Source organism: Leucoraja erinacea, chromosome 15 (assembly GCF_028641065.1).
Source record: "Leucoraja erinacea ecotype New England chromosome 15, Leri_hhj_1, whole genome shotgun sequence".
Taxonomy (NCBI): Eukaryota; Metazoa; Chordata; class Chondrichthyes; order Rajiformes; family Rajidae; genus Leucoraja; species Leucoraja erinaceus.
Window position 1 is genome coordinate 25555145 of NC_073391.1, and position 24162 is coordinate 25579306.

Here is a 24162-nt window from a genome sequence, read left to right on the forward strand (position 1 = left end):
TCCACAAATACCAAGATATCAGCAGCAGAGTATAAATCTTAAAAGGCACATGAAACAGAAACATAGAAAATAGGTGCAGGAGTAGGTCATTCGGCCCTTCGAGCCTGCACCACCATTCAATATGATCATGGCTGATCATCCAACACAGTATCCTGTACCTGCCTTCTCTCCATACCCCCTGATCCCTTTAGCCACAAGGGCCACATCTAATTCCCTCTTAAATATAGCCAATGAACTGGCCTCAAGTTCAAAGTTCAAAGTAAACTTTATTGTCAATTCAATTATGCAACAGTAGTTACACAGAGGATCGAAATTACGTTTCCCAATACTCCAAATGTGCAAGTAATATTAAAAACACAGACAGACAACATACCAATAAAAATAGACAATAGACATACATTATTTAAAATATTAAAATAGCACAGTATGCCAAAATGTAGCAAAAACTTTGAGGTATTTTAAAAAGGGTGCAACAGTGAAAGATGCAATATAGAAAAAGTGCAAATTTCGTACTGGAGACATTGAGCCAGTTATTTTCACAGTTTGTTTGGCTTTGTTTGGGTACTGTTCATGGAATTTTCTTAAGTGTGTTGAGTAGTCTGATGGCCTGAGAAAAAAAGCTGTTTTTGAATCTGGTGGTTTTGCTCTGCATGCTGCGGTAGCGCTTACCGGAAGGTAGTAGGGTGAACAGTTTGTGTGCTGGGTGGGTGGTGTCTTTGATGATATTGCTTGCTCTCTTGCGACAGCGAGAAGGGTATAGGTCCTGGATTGCTGGTTGGGGTGATCTGGTGATCTTCTCCTCTGTCCTCACCACTCTCTGTAGGGCCACCACAACTACCTTCTGTGGCAGAGAATTCCAGAGATTCACCACTCTCTGTGTGAAAAATGTTTTTTTCATCTCGGTCCTAAAAGATTTCCCCCTTATCCTTAAACTGTGACCCCTTGTTCTGGACTTCCGGAACACCGGGAACAATCTTACTGCATCTAGCCTGTCCAACTCCTTAAGAATTTTGTAAGTTTCTATAAGATCCCCCCTCAATCTTCTAAATTCTAGCAAGTACAAGCCGAGTCTATCCAGTCTTTCTTCATGTGAAAGTCCTGACATCCCAGGAATCAGTCTGGTGAACCTTCTCTGTACTCCCTCTATGGTAAGAATGTCTTTCCTCAGATTAGGAGACCAAAACTGTACGCAATACTACAGGTGTGGTCTCACCAAGACCCTGTACAACTGCAGTAGAACCTCCCTGTTCCTATACTCAAATCCTTTTGCTATGAATGCTAACATACCATTCGTTTTTTTCACTGCCTGCTGCACCTGCATGCCTACTTTCAATGACTGGTGTACCATGACACCCAGGTCTCGTTGCATCTCCCCTTTTCCTAATCGGCCACCATTCAGATAATTGTCTACTTCCCTGTTTTTGCCACCAAAGTGGATAACCTCACATTTATCCACATTATACTGCATCTGCCATGTATTTTCCCACTCACCCAGCCCTATCCAAGTCACCTTGAAAAAGTAAATTTTCTTTGCAGACTAAATATCATAGGGTCAGGCCAGCATCAGGGCTAGTTTGGGATTATCGTGCATGAGTGAGGAGGTTTTGAAGGTGCGGGCTGTGGTCTGCAAACAATTTCTTGACTGCATAATGTTAGAATCTTGAGCTCAGCAGCAATTTTAGATCTAAATGTATTAAGACATAGTTTTTTAAAAGTGTTCTAGTTTAATTAAAAAATAAACAATGGAATTGCTTTGTTACATTCGTTACCATCAAATCACTAACTCTGCAGAATGAGAAGATGTCGCTCTATATCACAAGGTCCACTTGACCACTGCTTTCAATTATGCTATTTAATAAGCAAAAAATGAAATGGCACCCATTATATTTTTACGAATAATCTCCAATAGCTTTAAATCTTTTCACAAAGAAATATAGCTAATTCAATTATCAAAGGGAAAACAATATTAAAAAAAAAAATTAAATGCAAGTTCAACTCAAGGTATATATTTAATTAAATTTATCAGCATCCTAAATAGATTATCCTTGCTCAAAGCATTTCTTGTTCCTTTAACCTAATTTATATTGATCTTTGGCCACCAGCTGTCATAACTGGCCTCCCACAGTTAGTAGCCAGATCAATCCAAACTTTTACTGACTGCTGGTTAAGATAAATTAGTTAACTTAAAAGTTAAAGGGAAATGAACTTTATTTAAAAACAATGCATAATGCCTACCAATGACTTAATGCCCACACTGTTACCTGGGTTGCGTTCTGAAATAGTTATTCTGCCTTATATTATGTTGTGGCATATCTTAGTACTTCAAAACCACCCTGGCCTCAACCCCTCCCATCTTTGTAACCTCCAACCCCTATCCTCCCAGCTCTATAAATCCCCTCAGTCTCGTATTTCTCCTGTTTTAGCTGATTTTGCATCCCCAACTTTCATTGACGTGATTCTGAAGCATTGATCTGTTCCAAATTTGGATGATAATTCGCTTACGATGAACATTATATGCCTCTCCCAAGTATTAGGCTACAATCTTAATGGGACTCAGATTCCAAAACAATAACATAATATCTTAGATTAGGACCACAAAGGCAAAGAGTGCGTCAGGAAGTAAAATGGTCTGTGCTGATCCGAATCATGGCCTGATGAAATCGTTCAACAGTCCATCTCTGGTACTCAATTGGATTGGATGCAGAGGTCCCATCTGGCTGGCCTTTTGCATAGTGGAGTCTAGCAATATCGTCCTGATGGCAAAGTTGAGACTTGGCTTTGTCCTAGAGTTGTGCAGCAAAGAAACAGGTCCTTTAACTCACCAGGTCCATGCTGATCTTTTTGACCATCTAACAAATTCCATCTGCTTGTATTAGGACCATATCCTTCTACACCTTACCCATTCAACTGGTTGGATATTTTTTGCCTCTTAAAAGCAGTAATTTTATTCACTCCACCACATCTTTTGGCAGCAAGTTCCAGATATCAACAAATCTGTGCAAAAACAATCTAGCCTCAATATCTACATACCTCATTCCTGTCACTCTATGCCTATGCCTTCTTGTTTCTAACACCCCCACAATGCGAACACGATTTTACTATGTGCACCATCATTTTATATACCTCTCTCTGATTACCCCTCAGTTTCCTGTGCTCCAAGAAAAATCAGCCCCGTCTCCCTAACCTTTTCCTATAATTCATATTCTCAACCCAGGGAATGTCCATTAGCAGTTGAAATAGTTGCCATTTACATTAAATGTATCAGACATTAATATTTAAGAACCACTAAACTTTAGATGCTTTAACAAAGTTTCCCAAAACCATAATTAAAACAATTTAAATAAATAATTTAAATAACAAGTAATCCACTTTCCTGTTGGATTCCTAATCTTTTGACATAGTCATCGTATTGTCATATAATTGCCTTTCAAGTCAATGGGGTTTTATACATTTCACCAGGTCTGGCCAGGGGTGGAATTCAAGTGACACTCCCAGGTAATACTGGGGATTTCCAGTAAGCCAGATTCATCACCAAATTCAATGCAAAATCTAGTGATGGAGTAAACTGAGTAATACAATTAAAGAGCTGAATGTATATCTGGGAAATAAGTAAATGCAGCCAACTTCAAGAGGTATTTCAATTGCCTGAATGCTGGTAGTTTCAATTGCAACAGTCAGTAAAGTTAGCAAGCTTCAGTCTAATGAAACTCTTTCTTTAATATAAATTAAGTTGAAATTGATTGTGTTGTTTCATGAAGAACCAGGAATGGGTACATTCCTTTGTGCTGTCCAATTCTTTAACTTCAGAATTCTAACAACCACATATAAACAGTCATTAACACAGGTATAGTATCGCCACAGAGAAGAGTTACAGTGAGGTGGTCTTGCTATGATACAGGCAGGAAGTAAATGGGTGAGCACCAGGAAAGGGAGTAGCAGAAAGTGCAGGAATTCCTGGGTCCTTTCCCTTTGACACCAGGTACGCTCCTTCGAGTGCTGTTGTTGCGGAGGACCAGTCAGGGGAGAGCAGCAGTAGTGGCAGTGGTTCAGCCTGAGGATCGAGCCTGGCTTTGAGGTGTAGTGGAAAAGGGAAAAGTCAGGCAGAGCTATATAGTGAAAGGAGACTCATTAGTTAGGGGCACATACAGAAGATTCTATGGCAGCAACAAGACTCCAGGATGGTGTTGCCTCCCTGGTGCCAGGGCCCAGGATGTCTTCGAGCAGTTGCAGAACATTCTCAAGGAAGGCAAGCAGCAGGAAATTATGCACGTTGACACAAATGACATAGGTAGGAAAATGGATAAGGTCCTGCAAAGTAAATATAGGGAGTTACACATAAGATTAAAAAACTGGACCCTGAGGGTAGCAATCTCTGATTACTCCTGGTGCCATGTGCTAGTGAGCCTGGAAACAGGAAGATAGGACAGATAAATGAGAGGCTCAGGATTTGGTACAGGGATTCAGCCATTGGGATCTCATCTTATCTCTTGTGGTCATGTACAAGAGGAACAGGTTGTATCTGAACTGGAGGAGGACCTGTATTCCTACAGGGAGGCACGCCAGTGCTACTCTGGAGGGTTTAAACTAGAGAGGCAGAGGGGTGGGAACCAAAGTAGTAGGCCAGCAATTGGAAGGGATGATGGGAAAGCAGAGGTTATGACCAGTAAATCTCAAACAAAAGCCAGGCATGGAGAGGTGAAGGAATATTGTGACACTGATGGGCTGAAGTGCGTTTATTTCAATGCAAGGAGTATTGTGGAGAACGCAGATGAACTTAAAACCTGGTTCAGTGATTGGGACTATGATGTTATGGCCATCGTGTAAACGTGGTTGTGGAAGAGACATGACTAGCAGTTCTGGGATTGCAATGTTTCAGAGTCGATCTAGAGCGAGGCAAAAAGAGGTGGAGGTGTTGCACTGCTGATCAGGGACACTGCTACGGCCCTTGGAGGACAAACTGGAGGGTTTATTTGCTGAGGCGGTATGGATGGTGCTAATAGTGTCTGAGGAATATAAAGGAGGAAAGAACTCAAGCGGGCGATTAGAAGTTTTTTATACCTATATTAAAAACAAGAGGATAACCAGGGAGAAGGTAGGACCACTCAAGGATAAAGGAGCAAATTTGTGCCTGGAGTCTGCGGATATAGGCAAGGTACTAAACAAGTACAGGCATCTGTCTTCACCAAGGACATGGAGGACAGCGAGATCAGTGTGGAGAATACTAGGGCAGTTTGAGATTAAGGAGTGATGTTAGGGCTTTTGAAGAACATTAAGGTTGAAAAACCCCCAGGACCTGAAGGGAATTATCCCACTTTATTGAGAGAAGCAAAAGAGTAGATTGTGGGAGGCTTGATGCAGATCTTTGCTTCCACGGAATTATAGGCGGCAAGCTTCATACCAGTGGTAGGAAAGCTACGGGTGAGGATTCTTCAGGATAGGATTTACTCCCATTTGGAAGCCAATGGGTTAAATAAAGGACAACTTTGTAAACGCCAAGTCATGTCTTACTAAGTTGATTGAGGTTTTACAGGAGGTGATGAAGGTGAATGATGAGGCTAGAGCAGTGAATGTTATCTATATAAATTTTATTAAAGCATTTGATAAAGTCTCCCATGGTAGGCCGATCCAGAAGATTAAGATGCATGGGATTAACAATGACCTGGTCATTGGATTCAGAACTTGTTTACGGATAGAAAATGTGGATATGGATGACATCGCCTGTTAGTAAGTTTGCAGATAACACCAAGACTGCTGGGATCATGGACAGTGAGGAAGATTGCTGAGTTAATGTCAAATAACGGCATGACTTTTAACAACATTGATGATGTACAGAGAGATCTTGGGGTCTACGACCATGACTCTGGAAGTCATAACATAAGTAGATTGTGTGGTAATTAAGGTATACGGTATGCTTGCTTTCATGGGTTGGGGCAGTGAGTTAGGAAGTCATGATGCAGCTTTATAGGACCTTGGTTAGGCCGCAATGGGAGTATTGTGTGCAGTTCTGGTAACCCATTATAGGAAGGATGTGGAAGTTTTGGAAAGGGTATGGTGGAGGCTTACCAGAATGATGCCTGGATTAGGGGGGTTTAGCCTCAGGGAGAGGCTGGACAGACTTGGATTGCTTTCTCTGGATCGCCAGAGGTTGCGGGGAAACGCAATAGAAATATAAAAAATTATGAGAGGCATATATAGGCTGGACAGTCAGAATCCTTTTCCCAGGTTGCAAAAAAATCAAATACTAGAGGGCTCAGCATACACAGCTAGAAGTTTCTAGAAACTGCAGATTGAGATAAATTGATGCAAAAGAATGCTATTTGCAACCAAAATGTTATTCTTTCAATACATCTCAACATAATGAATACCATTTAATAATTACAAATGTATTGTGATTATTAAAAATAAAATTAGAAAATACGGCTCTGCTTGCAACTGTTACAAGCTAATTTATATCGAAAAACCCAACATAAATTTCTCAATTATGAGAAAACCTCTTTGGAAAAAATTAAATTATTTCATTTGTAAGGTATGTCAAACAACAGAACATGGTATCTGAAGGGGTTTGAACCAGTCAGATAAGGAAGATATGGCATCCAGTGATCTTCTCATTATCGTTCTAATGAGCAACTTTGCTCTGGGAATATTCGTATAGTTACTTTCACATCTTTCTTTTTACTCCCTCGCCTGACTTTTCATATTTAATTAGGTATTAAGGAGTTCTCACTGCTCTCAACTGGCTGTCCCTCCTGTTTAAAGACTGCATTTTGGAGACAGATACTGAAGCTTGTACAGAGATGGCAGCTGATCCAATTATTATTCACACACCTAGCACAAAGCCTCTTCAGTACCTAATGATGGGGAACAGAAGACAAATCTATCCTGAAACCTGTATGGACACCACATAAATTATGTATAGATTGAATCAATGAAGATTCTTAAATGAAAGAATGGTGTGGAGCCAACTTGGCACACTTCCGTGCAGACAATTTTCTAGTATCCTCTTGCCTTTAAAATAACATCTTCATTAAAAATTAATTAAATACACTATATTTGAACTAATCAGTCAAATCATTTTATATTTAATAACAAAAATAGAACTTAAAAGTCATTAAAATAAACTTGAAACAGTTCAAATCTGGATTTCCATAGTCAGAACATTTTGTCATTATCTTATGAGGAAATTACATTTAATGTGACTAGATTATAGTTTAGAACAACATTTCTAATTAATTAATGCCTACTCTTTTGGTGAGCAGCTTGTTTGAGATCCTCAAAATAGCTATGTTTACAGATCCTTTGATAGGCAGTTCATTCATTTGAATCTCATTACCAAATACAATTTAAAATTGACTTTCATTTCCACCAGCCCTTTTCCAGGCAATAACTTGATTCTTCCAAAAAGAAATTAACACCCATTGCCATTTCTTTATAGTTGGCAGCACTCATTCAAAATTACTCTTGAATTGTCAATGGTTTCTTCCCCAAAAGTTCAAAGAATATATATGGCCCTTGCCGACCAAGATGACCTATTACACTCTCTAAACCCCTCTAAACCTTTCCTTGGGCATTTTTTGGCATTCACCATATCTCATGATCTTAGACACCTCTATAAGACCATCCCTCATCCTCCTGCGCTCCATGGTATGTAGTCCTGGCCTGACCAACCTCTCCCTATAGCTCATACCCTCAAGTCCTGGCAACATCCTCGTAAATCTTTTCTGCACTTTTTCCCAGCTTAATTTTTCTACTAATGTGACTAAAATACAGTATTATTATAATAAAATCAAGATACAAAAATAGAGAGTACAATCTAAATGTCAATCAAGGAACTACTTTGTGAATGCTGTCTGTGGTATAAACATACTGGCTGCAGGGCAATCATTAATGCAAGATGTTACAACAGAATTTTGATTCAAGTGTAATTAGAGTGCAAAGATCACAAAAAAGACAAAGTGCTGGAATAACTTTGAAAGGCAGGAAGCATCTCTGGAGGACATGGAGAGGTTTCAGATTGGGATCTTTAAGACACAATCTGAAGAATGGTTCTGATCCAAAATGTCACCCTTTTACACCCTCCAAAGATGCTCCTTGATCCAAAGTTGCTGCCTGACCCGATGAGTTGCACCAACAGCTTTTTTTTTTTTATTAATAAAGAAATTATGCTTGGATCATGAATTCTATATAAAAGAGTAGATTGGAATGGAAGTCGAAAATTCGTAACCAGTTCATGATAAATCATTGATGGATTAATCCAAGATTTGTAATGAGAAAATAGGAGAAAACAGGATAAATTAGAGCCTTTCAACAATTATATACATAAAGGAATCTTCAATGAATGGGACAATTACAGGCCAAATTCCCAAATATTTCAAAAATCACAGCAAAATTGCGATCTTACAAGAAGTCCAGTTTGCATCATTTTAATCAGTTGCAAATTAATTGCATAAACAAAATTTCCAATTACTATGATATGATTGTGGACTAACATCTGTGCCCTCTATTGCTTGTTGACATACCCATACATACTTCACTTGGAGCAGATCATGTTTGACCCAGCCCATGCCGCATGCTGTCTGTCACCCCATCACCTGTACAATCCTCACCAACTACTATGGTCTTGCAAGCCTAATCAATCCAGAGGCCTAAGAACCATGGCCATCCTGCAATGTGGAGTGCTATATAAGAGATAACTAGATGATGAAGCCTGTTAGTGATGGTACTGCTACCTATTATTATTATTATTATTAATAACAACACATTATTAAAACCTGTCAGCCTTAGTTTCTTATCACTGGATATTTAAAAGTAGTTGGAATAGATAAAAGTAGTAATTACTCAGAGTAATTCAATGTTTTAAAAAAAATGACAAGCACACATTTAATTGTAGTCTAGAAAGTATGCTGACTGATTGCATCATGGCCTGGTATGACAATTTGAATGCAGAGGTATGCAAGCGGTTGCAGAGAGTGGTGGACTCAGCCCAGTCCATCATGGCCACAGCCCTCCCTGCCATCACAGTGTCTACATGAGGCACTGCTTCAAGACAGCACCCATTATCAAGGATCCCTACCATCCGGGCCATGCCCACTTGTCATGGTTACCATCTGGCAGGAGGTACAGGAGTCCAAAGTTGAACAGCTACTTACCTACAGCTATCAAGTTCTTGAATCAGACCAGCATGCACCAAATCCTACCTTGATCACAGAACACTATCGTAGACTCAGAAATGATGTATCATTTATGTCCAATGTATGTTTGTGTTTGAGTCTACATGTCTATCTTGCTGCTGCTGTACGTGTGCATATGGCAATAAACTCGACTGAAACTAATGCAAATTAGAACCAACTAAAACAAGAGAAAAAATACAAAATCAGGTTTTCTATCAAGATCAGTAACTTCATTCAAATGAGTAGAGCAGTACTCGATTGCATCAACAAAGCTGATAGGAAGTTGAAGCGGCAGATATAAAGTGCATGGGTTTCAGTAGTGAAGCCAGATATCAGAGTGCACCATTATCACACATTGTGGTGTGCAAGTGTATAAATCACTGACCACTTAACAAACCATACATTGGGCATGATGAGCCAAGTCAAAGCTTTAGCGTTGCATTGTAGATATTGGAAGGCTCTGATGTACACAAGTCAAGATTATATATTCAAGCTCTAAAACTGATTTATCTCCCCTCCTTTCAACTGCACTATTGATGGTAGAATCTGCAACTGACTTGGTGTCTAAGGAACTGCCTAGTTAAACTCTTTTAACGAATTGGAAGGAGGCCATTCAGCTGACTACCCATCTATGGTAACAACTACATTGTGTTTTCAAATTGTGTGCGGGGATATTCTCTCAATGCCAGAGAAAAGTATAAACCAAGAAAAATAAAATTAATGTAAGTTTACTGGCTATGTTAGTCAGAGATGCGATTCAAGAGTGTGGGGCCTCAAAACGTATAGAAAGACAGAGGACAGCAGGGAATTCTAGATTGTGGACTCTTGGTTGTCTTAAGGACAAGTACAAGTAGAATAAAATGAATACAATCCCAGCAAGCTGGATGATGGAAGCAGGGTGGGAATAGCATGGTTGGTTGAGTCAAAGATAGTAAAGAATGAAGAATAATGCAGGGGTGCGGCATACTGACACAGCAGTTAGCACTGCTACCACACAGGTCTGGTCACCTGGGTTCACACCAGACCTCGCTTGCTGTCTCTGGAGATTGCGCATTTCCCATGACCGTAAGCTTCCTCCTCTAGACTGCATTATTCTATATTCCAAAGTAGTATTGGCAAGTCAAATGGGTGCAGTAGATTGGTTCCAATGTAGATGGTTGGCAGGAGAATCATGGAGAGTTGATGGAAAAATAGTTTTATTTCCATATTTCCTTGTAACTTATATAATAAACAGTGAGTGTTATTTGAAAAAAAAAAAATTTAAAGATGGGAATGGATGAATAATGCAACAATACATTGACAATGAGCTTTTCATGATGAGATTAATGGGATATTGGGCTGTAGTTTGCAAATTCAGGAGGCAAACAAACGATGGGCTAGATTTTGTGAAGTGGCATTTGCAACATATGAAGAGTCTTGACAAGATGAGGGAATGAGGGAAAAAGACAGGAGATGGAGAAAGACACGTATTCAAGAGCAGGGAAAAGGCAAGACGGGGGACTATCTTGAACTGATCAGCAACATAAAATTGGAACAAGCCACTAATACAGTAGAATGGGTGGTCCAAATTCATGCGATAAGTCTAATAACTCTATGCACTGTTTGATTGCAGGGGGCGAGGAGAATTTAGGGAAATGGAAGAAGAGAAGGGATGCCAGAGACATCTTTCCTTTCCAATCGGATACAAAATTTGCTTGCAATTTGTTTTTTTTTTAATATATTGATGCAGAGAAGAACTTGTGCTCACTACATAATAAATGCATTTTACTCCCCCTTTTGTGGAAGAAATATGAAGTGGTGGATGACGGTTTTCCATCATTATTGTTTGAAATATGTGCAAATACAGGTTCGGCTTGATTATAGCCTTATCCAACTACTGCATAAATCTTATGCTTCTATAATCAATTGAGTGACAATGACCCAAATTCTCAAACGTCGGCAGATTTAAAAGGAGCCGGGCATTAATTTTAAACAAATTGACTACTTTAATGAAATACCAAAGGGAATCATTGTAATTTTGCTGAATAATTCAAAGTGAAAAACTTTCAATAATAAAAAACTGACATGCCCACTGGGTAAAAATTCACCCAAATACCTACATTTGAATGTATTCAAGATAGTTAATGTATCATAAGTATTACATACTTATTTGGACAGCTAACAAATAAAGTAATGTTGGGCAGTTTCAATTGTTGGTTTTGTGCATAATTACTCCAGTAGGACAGATGATGAACCAAAATGAGAAATAATATTAATTTGTGGCAGAGTGTATTCTTCAGAAATAATCCAAGTAACAAACAAGGGACTCCTGGGATTTAAATAGATCCTAATTGTAAATTAAGAATCAGTATTCAGTGAATTCTAGAACAATTATTATCATCATTTTTTTTAAAGCGTCCTACAAAATACAAGATTAGTACAAATTATTGAAGGAAGAGGAATTTGAGAAATAGCAATTTTTTGGGGAAAAAAAGAAAATAATGCAATTATTTTAGTTTCAGACTTATTCTCATGCTCTCATTTTGTTGGGTATGGATAGGAGCCATGATCAATTTGCATGAGAAGTTTAATTTTGGAGCATCAGTTAACTTTCGAAGGAACTCATTCAATTTGTAATAGCTGGTGTTTGTGATACACCAGTTTATTACCTAGACATTTTCTATTTATTTGGGATGACATGATGCAAGTTTATTAAATATAATTCAACTACTATCTCAAAACAAAATTAAGCAAGGAACGAAGGTGAGAGTCAGATATAATCTAATAGATAAAAAATAAAGGCGAGTCAAATGGTGGTACCAGCATCTAAAAATTCTATCTTGAATGCATTTGGTATACGCCTAATAAGATAAAATATAAAATGGATGATGATTTAAAATCATACAATTAAATTCAAAACAATCATCGTATGATTGTGCAGTGTGGAATTGATTACTACAGAACTATGTATTTACTTGTAGCCTTGAGGAAAAAAAGCTCTGGAATTCACCCCCTGAACTTCCATAATTTTCTTTCCTGAGGTGCTTCCTCAGACCTTTCTTTTTGAAGAGACTTTCATTATCTGTTCTTTAAATCTCCTTCTGTAGTTTAATTTTTTTATGATAGCTAGACAGTGAAGTGCATTGGAGCTTTTCAAAAATATTATATGTCATCACGCAATGTGAAACTTAAATACAATTATGGTTGTTTAATATGAATTGAAGTACTACTACAACAGGGGTAGTCAGTCTAAGCAATGTCTTAAAAAATGCACTAAAAATAGTGAAGCTTCACTACAGAGAACTTTTTTGACATGGGATGCACTGCACATTTTACATATAAGGCATAAAGTCACATGTCCTTATACTCACTGTGATTTTGTCCCCATAGTATTCAGAATGCTGCTGCTTGAAGGCTTTTCTAGCATGTTGACTGTTACAATTATTTTGGTCAGTGGATGCTTTGCTCTTCACATTTTCATAATTTGAAGGCTTTCTTGCACTAGATAAGTACAGAAATTTCCAATGTCAATGCATTAGTAAGCACAATGTTGTTTATTGCAAATTTCACTGACACCTCATGTAGTCAAATCCATTCTTTGTATGACAATCTTGTCATATTTGAAATTTTCAATATTCAGCCCCTTTGGTGTATTACAAATCAACTTGAATAAGAAGGAATCTGTTCCAATTAAAGCAGATTTTTTTCCTGTCCACAGATGTTGACTGATCTGCTAAGTATTCTCGGAATTTTGTGTTTTTATATCAGATTTTTTAGCACCTGTGGCATTTTTTTAGTGTTCAAAGAAGATTATAGTACTATATACAAATCAAAGCTAATGGAAACAAATGTTGATAAGTGTCAAGTGGTAGTCATTACAAAACTCTTCCCTGCCCCACTGATCACATCACAGTATAAGCGTCCTTACCAAAAGGGTAGGCAAGTTATGGATTCCAACATGGAAACTGGTTTAAAATTTGTCAAGTGTAATTTTGAACAATGTACCAATCTATTTTCTATAATTACATTTCCCTTGCAATGCATTAAGCAAAATAAGGCCAGCTCCAGTTTTCTTACAATGGAGATAAGTTACTGTAGCCTAGTAACCGACCACTTCCCCTCATTTCTTTCCAGTAGCTATCTCCCCTCTACCCCACATTCGCAAAATGTTGTCTGTCTATTTTCCTCCACAGATGTTGTCTGACCCGCTAAGTTCCTCCAGCAGTATTTCTTTGCTCTTAATATCAATCAGCATGTCTTTGGGAGATAATCTAAGCACCAGAGAGCAACACAGGTTTTTGGAGACAAAGCAGCAGCACTAACCACTGCACAAGGGTGGTGACAGGACTAGTCTTTGACTTCTTTTAAGGCAGAGGTAGATTATATTCTCAATGAGCAAATTCGTGAAAGGTTACAAGTGGGTATGCAGAGCAAGGGTTAGTCAGATCAGCTTATTGATCTTATTGAATGATGGAGCAGGGTCAAGGAAATATGAATCACAACAAAAAGAGGCACATATGTTCATATGAATTTGTTGCTGATGTAGCACATTGTTTCCATCAGCCCCCATACTATTCCTGCAATAGATCATCTGCCCCGTCATGCAGATTTTGTTTTAAATCTAGTACTACACCATTGCTCTCATTTTTCTGAAGTCCCTTAAAGTCTATAGTGCATACACTGCACTCAGCTGGCACTGCACACTGTCTTAGTAAAGCTCAGATTTATATCCCCAAATGGAATATTCAAACTCAGCTGGCTTCAATCTCCCTATTCAACATTGTCATACTTTAATTGCAATGAAGCCATGTACTATATCAATAATGTATGCTTTCAAAAAATTCAGTTATTTCATACTAATCACCTCACAGTGCATTCTATTCAATTTAATTACAAAAATTATTTTTGAACATCACTAATTAAATGGTTTGCAGAATATAGCAAATTAACCCACAGCTTCAATCAACATACCATTACCCCTAAAGAGGATTGCTATGATTCTCAATACCATTTTCTTTGCCTTTCAGCTACTTTGCTTTCCACATGTTTCTATCTTTCTTCTTATTCATTTCTAGGTATTGTATTTCTTAAATTCATTTGGCCACCAAAAATATATTATATGTATTATATGCTAATGTTTTGCAGGAGAAAAGAAAGATTTTGGGATTTGCTTTACCAATATAAAATTCCAATCTCCCATTGCAACTGTGTTAATACATTAAGTTTAAATCTGGATTCAATTGTTACATGCTTTAATTGTTACAGTTCAGTTAAAAAAAATCTGCTTTAACTATAAATTAAATACAACAATTTGCTCTGACCTAAATTGTGTTTTTATTAAAATAGCATCTTGCTGTGAACAAGATATTTCCTGGGAAGCAGAGTTTTATCTCGGCATGAAATGTCAAACATTACTTGAAGCCCTGTTTTCTTCCTGATATATAGATACAGTTTTGAAAATGATAACCAGATTGCTTAGATCAATTTCAAGACACTACCTTGCCACCACTCTTGGAATCCCTGACCAAAATTAAGACCATCGGAACATAAATAGCCTTCAGCTACAGTGAGGATTTGGGTACGGAAGAGCAAGAAAGGTGACATTACAAAAAAAAGGTCACAGCTGTAAGGAAAAAAGTGACTGGTGAATAAGTCTTTGCTAATTCCTATTATAGTGGTTTGTAATAGTGATCCGAGGCATTCTGCCCTGCTCACTATAGGATTGATCTAAATGAGGCACTTCTTCATCAGGTATTGTCTGAACTCTAAAGACATGAAGCTTCCTTCATGGCCTGCTTTTCATTCTCATATTGATGTGTCAAGGACATGATGGACTTGTTCATTCATCGCTCTGTTTTTGATCTTACCCAGAAAAATGAATGAAGTGAACTGGATCGAATTAGCTGTGGTGAAACCTAGGAACAGCTCCATTTATAGAAGTGTGGCTGTAATTTGTAGTGCCTTTTATTCATGTAATGTTATTCTCACGTCAAACAAGCTGGAGGATATCGTGGTCAATTGCTCAGATGATCGGTGGCCAAAGGTTAAAGAGGCAGGTCCTAATTACCACACATGACAAACTGAAGCTGATTTATTTGTAGAGGGAACTGATTGTAAACCACTTCAAGGCAATAATACCAAAATATATATCTGCAAATTTCCAAGTAGATGAGCATTTGTTAAGAATGAAAGTTAAAGTTAGTGGTAATAGTTCAGTGAGATAAATACAACAATTTAAAACATGTTATTTAGTAAAATAAACTCTGAGCAATAAGCTGTGCTTCCACTGTGTCGGTGTACTGTGATTACAATTAGAATGGTATTCAAAAGACTAAATATCTTGCAAGAAGAATAAATAGCATGAACACTTTTAATCAATTCCGTCTCTGGTTTTGTTGATGTTCGTAAACTGCAAGAGACCAAAACTAAATTATTGTACACTGACATAGAAGAAACAAATTCCCAATCACTCACTTTACTGTAAACAAAGTTGGAGGAGTTACACGCTGAACGGTGATGATGGAAATTTCCTCCATGTGCATCGAGGAAAGAACATTTTTTGTTACAGTGGTCATTTCTATATATAAATGACTAGACTAAGTGGGACCGTTGTGGCATATCACACGGGAGGGCTGGTCCCCCAATGCAATATTCTACTTCTCCACCAATTCCAATATTGGGGGGGTTTCTGGAGCGCTAGTATGGGTGTTGTGTGCTGGAGGGACTGGTTTCTAGAGGGCTAATATGGACCGTGGGCCGAATGGATTCTTGGGCTGGTGGCTCTGTCACTCAAGCCTGTTGTGCTGGCAGCTCACTCACGGCTGGTGGGCTCGCAGTTGACTCAAGGCTATTCCTTGATATTCCATTTCAAGCAGGGTGCAAGGCCACCAAATTCAAGTGCAGGTTCATACCACTTCAAGCAGGGTGCAAGGCCACCAAATTCAAGTGCAGCTTCATACCACTTCAAGCACGGTGCAAGGCCAGTAAAGACAGCGAGTCGTCACCTCTTCCTCCTCCATGTTGCAGAGACTGAGCCACGCCCACACTTCTGGGTTTTATAGTCCCTCCCCCACTCCCACCAGAAGGGGCATGGCCTTCATGGTGTGATTGACAGGAGAGAGAATCTCAACATTATTTAAACACTAATAACTCTTTTATTTTTCATCGATGGGTAAAATCCTCGGCACCTGATGAGCAGAGGGGACTCTTGAAGTAAGATGGCCAAAAATCACAGCCGTATGTTGTAGTGTTTTTTTCTAAAATCCATATAAAGCACAAACAGGAAGTGGTCAAGATTAGACTTTTAATTATATATAGAAGGCAAGGCAACTTTAATTAGGCAAGGCGACTTTAATTAGGCAAGGCGACTTTAATTAAATTAGGCAACACAGCTTTAGTATTTCCAAACCAAAGGCAACACATTAGCATTTCCAAACCAAAGGCAACACAGCTTTAGTATTTCCAAACCAAAGGCAACACAGCTTTAGCATTTCCAAACTATATTTTCAAACCACATTAAGGGCACTGACGGGTCAGTAAAACCACTCACAGTTTAGTAGACATGTGTTCAGTGTTATTCACAGCTCAGACTGAGACGGGACCCTCTCGGTCCTCCATCTTGCAGAGACTGACTGAAGCACTTCAAACCTCTGGGTTCTATACTCCCTCCGGAAGTGGCGTGGCCTTCAGGAGAGAGAATCTCAACATTTTTTTAAACACTAATAACTCTTATTTTTCATCAATTGGAAAAATTCTCTTGTCCTGCGCAGAGGGGGAGGACTCTGTAAGATGGCCAAAAATCACAGCCGTAAGTGGCAGTGTTTTTTCCACACCAAAGGCAAGGCAGCTTTAGCACTTTCAAAACAAAGGCAAGGTAGCTTTAGCACTTTCAAACCAAAGGCAACACACCTTTAGCACTTTCTAACCAAAGGCAACATAGTTTTAGTACTTTCAAACCAAAGCACACTTTTGCAGCTGTGCAGCAGAGGGGGACTCTGAGTAAGATGGCCAAAATTTTTCTAAAATCAATACACAGTGCAACAGGAATTGGTCATGATGAGACTTTTAGTAATATAGATACAGCTTTGAAACAGACCCTTTGGCCAACCGAGTCCACGTCAACCACCGATCACCCGTTCACACTAGTTTTCACTTTCACATCCACTCCATACATGTTCAAGGCAATTTTCAGAGGCAATGGGAGGAAATCGGAGCACTCGGAGGGAGCCCATGGAGTCACAGGGAGAACATGCAACTCTACATAGATAGTACCCGGGGTCAGGATCGAACCACATGGCTCTGGCGCTATGAGGCAGCAGGTCTATCAGTTTCCCAGAGCTAAAGATTTGTACTTTTGCTCCAATGTTTGTATGTTATACTAACTCGGTCCAACAATTTGGCCAATCATAAGTTTATCTCACACAAGAACTTGTTTGGATAGCAAAAATAAAACACTGTATTTTGCAGAGTTTATGTGCCATGACAATAATACTCCAAACCTGTGACAGGAATGGGTACTATTCAATTTTATTCAGTGACTTAGTAACATGGGTATCGGCTAAATGACTGAAAATTACATTGCTGGCCTGAAGGACAGGAAGAATTGCTCAATGAGTCAATGACTACCGAAGGTGGTGGTCTCATCTTTCGGGTGGACACTTTTTACAACTCCAAAATATACACAATTCTACAATCAATTTGTTTTAATTCTAGCTGGAGTTACATACAGATAGGGAAGTCAATAATACAGCATATTACAGAGTAATATTCAAAGCCACTGGTAGGTGCTAGGTCAGGAGTGAAATCCTTTTATTTTCACTGGCTTGCGTTGATACAGATGTTTTCTTCATCACCACTGCTGTCACAGTAGAGTTCAGTTAGCCCAAAACACACCCAATAACCCAGCGGTATGAACATTGACCTCCAATTTCAGGTCATCCTTGCTTTCTCCTTCCTTCCCCTCCCCTTCCCAGCTCTCCCACAGTCTACTGTCTCCACCTCTTCTTTTCTTTTTTCCGCCCCCGACATCAGTCTGAAGAAGGGTCGCGACCCGAAACAACGCCTATTCCTTCGCTCCATAGATGCTGCCTCACCCGCTGAGTTTCTCCAGCTTTTTTGTCTACCCAATAACCCATTGTTCAGTAATCTTTATGCCTTTAATTTGTGTTTTCAACAAACACTCATAAAAGGTTTTTAAGTAGTACAGAAATCATCTTCAGGTTATCTCCAAGGATCTGTTGAAAATAATTGGTAATAACCTGTCCAGTTAAACTGTTGGGCTTACTGTCAGACTGTCCAGTTACTCCCTAGAGCTTGTTAATTACCTATGATGTTTCTCTATAGAGCAAGTTAATTAACTGTCATATCGCAACGATGCTTGTTAATAACCTGTCCAGTATCTCTTCAGAGTCTTTTATAACACATTATAAGCTTATATCAAGCTTACTTTTACCATCCAGAACTGCAAATTGAGATTTTTTCACTATTTGTATTATCTTTTAGGTAATTCTATCTCAAAGTTTTTTCACATTAGTAAAGTCTAATAGATTGTCAGAAGAACTTACACAATCATTATGCAGCCAAATTGTACAGCCAAAACATTTTCTCCTGCAATATATCTCTTCACAATTTAGCAATTAGCAATCACAAAACAATCATCGATTGTAAATATAGTAAGAGTGGAATTGAATTCTAGTTTGCAGTTTCAATGACACATACTTCTTGGTCTTAGTCGTGAAGAAGAAAGGTTAACAAAATTCATCAAAATTATTGAAAAAGTGTACAACAATCAAGTTACTGAAACGGAACTTAAAAGGTGCTTTAACTTAAATGAAACCATTTGAATCTTTATTTCACAATACAAGTTAAAGTAGCCTTCCATAAATTTGATCAGCAATTAGTGCATTTTATGGTATCAATTTTATACTTATGAGCCTGTCCCACTTATGCGATTTTTCATGGGGATTGCCAGTGACTGTCAAGTTGCCGGCAGTGGCCTGAAAAACCGGCAACTGGAATGGCGATTGTCAGAGTGGAACACACACACACACACACCGCTTCTTTCATCAGCCCGTTATGCAGGCGGAGGACAGGGCAAGCGGGTGAAGCACTGTCTGAGTGAAATTCACACAGTGCGAAAGGGGGGGGAGAGGGAGGGGGGGGGGGAGGGGGGGGAGGGGAGGGGAGGGGGGGGGGGGGGGGAGGGAGGGGGGGGAGGGGAGGGGGGGGGGGGGGGGGGGGGGGGGGGGAGGGGGGGGTGGGGGGGGGGGGGGGGGGGGGGGGGGGGGGGGGGGGGGGGGGGGGGGGGGGGGGGGGGGGGGGGGAGGGGGAGGGGGGGGAGGGGGGGGGGGGAGGGGAGGGGGGGGGAGAGGGAGGGGGGGGAGGGGGGGGGGGGGGGAGGGGTGGGGGGGGGAGGGGGGGGAGGGGGGGGGGGGGAGGAGGGGGAGAGGGGGGGGGGGGGGAGGGAGGGGGGGGGAGGGGGGGGGGGGGGGGGGGGGGGGGGGGGGAGAGGGAGGGGGGGAGAGGGGGGGGGGGGGGGAGAGGGGGGGGGGGGAGAGAGGGGGGGGGGAGGGGGGGGGGGGGAGGGAGAGGGAGGGAGGGGGGGGAGAGGGGGGGGGGGAGGGGGGGAGGGGGGGGGGGGGGGGGGGGGGGGGGGGGGAGGGGGAGAGGGAGAGGGGGGGGGGAGAGGGAGGGGGAGAGGGAGGGGGGAGAGGGAGGGGGGGGAGAGAGGGAGGGGAGGGGGAGAGGGGGGGGAGGGGGAGAGGGAGGGGGGGGGGGGGAGAGGGAGAGAGGGGGGGGGGGGGGGGGAGAGGGAGGGGTAGGGAGCGGGAGGGGGGGAGAGGGAGGGGGGGGGGGGGGAGAGAGGGACGGGGGGGGGAGAGGGACGGGGGGGGGGGGGGAGAGGGACGAGGAGGGGGGGGAGAGGGAGGGGGGGGGGAGAGGGACGGGGGGGGGGGGAGAGGGACGGGGGGGGGGAGAGGGGAGGGGGGCACTTTTAAGAAGCCAGAGATACACGGCTGTGAAGCTCGGCAGACATTAACATTACCGGTCGGTTATCCTTGGTTCTGAAAACTACTGCTTATGTTTTTTTCCTCCAATGAGCCAATGATATTCACCGGTCAGCACTGGCTACAGCCTACGAGAACCGTGGCCTCTTGGCAACCCACTATGACCTCCTGGCGACCCACCTACGGCACGAGAATTCTCCACGGCGGCTTCATTCTAGTTGCGGCGACCATAATGTTCCCAGAATGTGGGAACTCCTCACGATCATGATGGTGACTCCCCGGCAACCACCGGGCAACATGTAGCAACTGCATAGTCTCCTGCAGTCACCTAAAAAGTCGCCTACCAGTGGGACAGGCCCACTGTTGGCTTCGGAAGCCGCAGTCTCCGGTAAGGGAAGCGGCCGTTCCAGGGTTCCCATGCCGCTGAGAGGATTCTCCCGACCCTGGAGCACCATCACCCGGCGAGAACGGCTTGGAACATCGGGCCTCTGTAAAGGCAACTGTGGAGGCCTCAATAGGCCCGACTATGGGTGGACATGGGATGGGGACTGGACATTGTGCCTTCCCTCATAATGGGAACCATTGTGGGGGGATGTTTTTATGTTTAAATGTCTTTATTACGGTTATGTCTGTATTAGATAGAATGATCCGAGACAGAATCAAAGCATTCCCAATTTTAGTGTTCTACCCAAGGTAATCAAGATTCCGATTGAGTATAAGAGTTGGTAAATTATGTTGCAGCTGTACGAAACATAGGTTAGACAGACTATTGTGCATAGTTCTGGCTCCCACACTATGGTATGTATGGTAGCATTTGAAAGAGCGCAGAAGAGATTGACCAGGATGTTGTGTGGAATTGAGGGCTGTGGTTTATACGGAGAGTGGATGGGCTGGATTTCTTCTCACTGGAAGGTAGAAAAATGAAGGATGACTGTATAAAATTAGGAAGGGGCATGGATAGGATAGATAGTCAGAGAATTATTTACAGTGTAGGAATGCCCTTCTTGAATAGTTAGGGCGTCAAATGTTACAGGATGAATGGGGTTGAGAGAGAAAAATTAGCTTTAATTGGCATTACAGTCGGCTTGGATGAGTTGGGCCAAAATGCTCTGTACCTATGATTTTAGTCAAGAGTGTTTATCTGACAATAACAATAAAACACTCTTGACTCTCTCTCTCTCGACTAGAACCATAGGTAAGTTACATAAATACACACACACAATGCCAAAAATAATGCCCCTAAATCTATGTAGTTGGGAACATTTGGAGATTGCAGAGTATAATAGCCTGGTAGTTGTAAGGAAGAAGCTGCTCATGATGGACATTACAGTTTTCAGGCTTCGTCCCAATAGAGGGAGTGCAGAGTGTGGCGTGGGTCTCTGATGACGTTGGCTGTTTTTTTTTGAGGCAGTGATTCTTGTAGATCTCTTAGATGATGGGAAGGTCAGTACCTGTGATGGACTGGGCAGTGTTCACCACTCTTCTTCATACCTAGGCATTAGAGTTCTACATCCACAGCATTGTCCATGTGTCTTCTCATTTGTTGCTTTTGGATTTGGATGCTTTGCTAGCCATCTTACATGGTCCATCTTCAATTAATTTGCATCATCTATTGATTTTCTTTCAAACTATTCATTTGTTGGATGTACGAATCACTGGAAAGGCTAGAATTTGTAGCCAATCTCCAATTGCCTTAGATTAGAAAGTGGAGGAATCAATTCCGCAAAATGCTTTTGGCAAAGTTACTTGCTTTGTTAGGTCAGGAATTCTAGAATTTTCCATTAAAAGTATCAAACTGTAGCCTGCAGAAATTCTTCCCACAAAATGTACCTCTCCTGCAGAGTGACTGGTCAGCTCAGAGATGGATTGTACAAAATGTTAAATGGAAATATAATATCTAAACAAAACATTAACGATAAAAAAGAAATTCCAATGGCACTAACTTTGGTATGCAAAGAATTATTTTGTTAGGAAAATAAGGAAGACCCCCATGTGATAAGAAATCTTACTTCCTCTGCATTCGGGGGTCTTCACATACCAGAGTTCTAACCTAGCACCGATTAAGCGAAAAACTGTTTCATCTAAACTGGAAGGAACGCGCTTGTAGTCAAAACAAAATTGAAAATTACAAACCATCTTGGTTGAAAATTGAAAGGGTTGTGCAAGAGAAAGAAAATGCTGTTTGTTACGATATTTCTTAAAATTAGGTCAAGATGTGGCCTCCTTGCAATGGTTCTTGAACTTTGCTGGAGAATTTGCTATACGTCAAGTATCAATGTCTAGTGCCACTTAATCTCATGTTGAGGGGTAATAGTATGTTGGTTATCTGGACCTTTGAATGAACAAAATCATCTCAACATTACTTTCAATTTACCACCCAATGTTTTTGATATCAGACAGTGATTTTCTATGAATAAAAAAAGTTCAATAACATAGATTTAAAATATAAATGCTTGAACATTTAATAACAGACCATTTGAAGAAAAAAAAATGATCAAAGACAACTGAGCCTTCTGCACAAATGAAAAGAAAAAAGGTAATGTTGAGAGTGCTAACATGACTCTTCTTGTTACCCAATCAAAATTCTGGCCAACACACCTCAGAGTAAACTAAGTAGATAGTAAACTCTCAAGGATTCCTACATAAAAATAAATCTTTCTGGTTCACCAGAAGAAGAAGATATTGAAAGCAGAACAAACTAAATCCTGACTGCTCATTGCTCAAGTCGATTAGAATAGACTGGGTGAATTCACACACTGTGCGGTTCTGCCATTAGGGATGCTGAGACTGGAAATACATACCACCTTTTGACAAACAAAGAAAAAAAAATGCATGTGAAAGTACAAAATAGAGGAGTCCATCCTAATTTTTGTTCATTCTATTTTTGAATTCCAACCAGATTGATTACATGCAATAGATGAAAACATGTTATTTTTATAGGTTTTATATTTGTCCCAATGTTACATCCCAACAAAGTTCATCCCAACTGAACACAGTATGAACACTGAATTCTCATTTTTAAGTTGGTATATTTAGTTAGATAATTAGATAATAATTTGATTTTGTGCTTTGTTTTCTTAGTTGAGCACTTATCCTGGAGTTATAGCACAAGCTCTTTGTGTTTTAATTGTAATTTAACTACATAACCCTCTCCCTCTTTCCCTAACCTACCCATGGCCTACCTGGACTTGCCCCCATTTCTCCCCACTAAAAGTTATATATTTTTTTACACTTTGAAAATTGACTGAACTGGGATTTGAACTTCGAGTCACAGAGTGATAGTGTGGAAACAGGTCCTTCGGCCCATCTTGCCCACACCAGCCAACATTTCCCAGCTACACCAGTCCTACCTGCCTGTGTTTCATCCATATAACCATATAACAATTACAGCATGGAAACAGGCCATCTCGGCCCTACAAGTCCGTGCCAAACAATTATTTCCCCCTAGTCCCACCTGCCTGCACTCATACCATAACCCTCCATTCCCTTCTCATCCATATGCCTATCCAATTTATTTTTAAATGATACCAACGAACCTGCCTCCACCACTTCCACTGGAAGCTCATTCCACACCGCTACCACTCTCCGAGTAAAGAAGTTCCCCCTCAAGTTACCCCTAAACTTATGTCCCTTAATTCTGAAGTCATGTCCTCTTGTTTGAATCTTCCCTATTCTCAAAGGGAAAAGCTGATCCACATCAACTCTGTCTATCCCTCTCATCATTTTAACGGCCTCTATCAAGTCCCCCCTTAACCTTCTGCGCTCCAGAGAATAAAGACCTAACTTATTCAACCTTTCTCTGTAGCTTAATTGTTGAAACCCAGGCAACATTCTAGTAAATCTCCTCTGTACTCTCTCTATTTTGTTGACATCCTTCCTATAATTGGGCGACCAAAATTGTACACCATACTCCAGATTTGGTCTCACCAATGCCTTGTACAATTTTAACATTACATCCCAGCTTCTATACTCAATGCTCTGATTTATAAAGGCTAGCATACCAAAAGCTT

The 24162-nt window shown here is 40.7% G+C and overlaps 1 protein-coding gene across 1 annotated transcript in view; it reads right to left on the reverse strand.

Annotated features, from left to right (window-relative positions):
* Positions 1 to 24162, reverse strand: part of LOC129704063 (rab11 family-interacting protein 2) — a 75224-nt gene that overhangs the window by 6162 nt on the left and 44900 nt on the right. The window contains exon 4 of the mRNA XM_055646933.1: positions 12518 to 12647. Coding sequence (XP_055502908.1) covers positions 12518 to 12647 — 130 coding nt within the window. The remainder of the gene's footprint in view (positions 1 to 12517; positions 12648 to 24162) is intronic.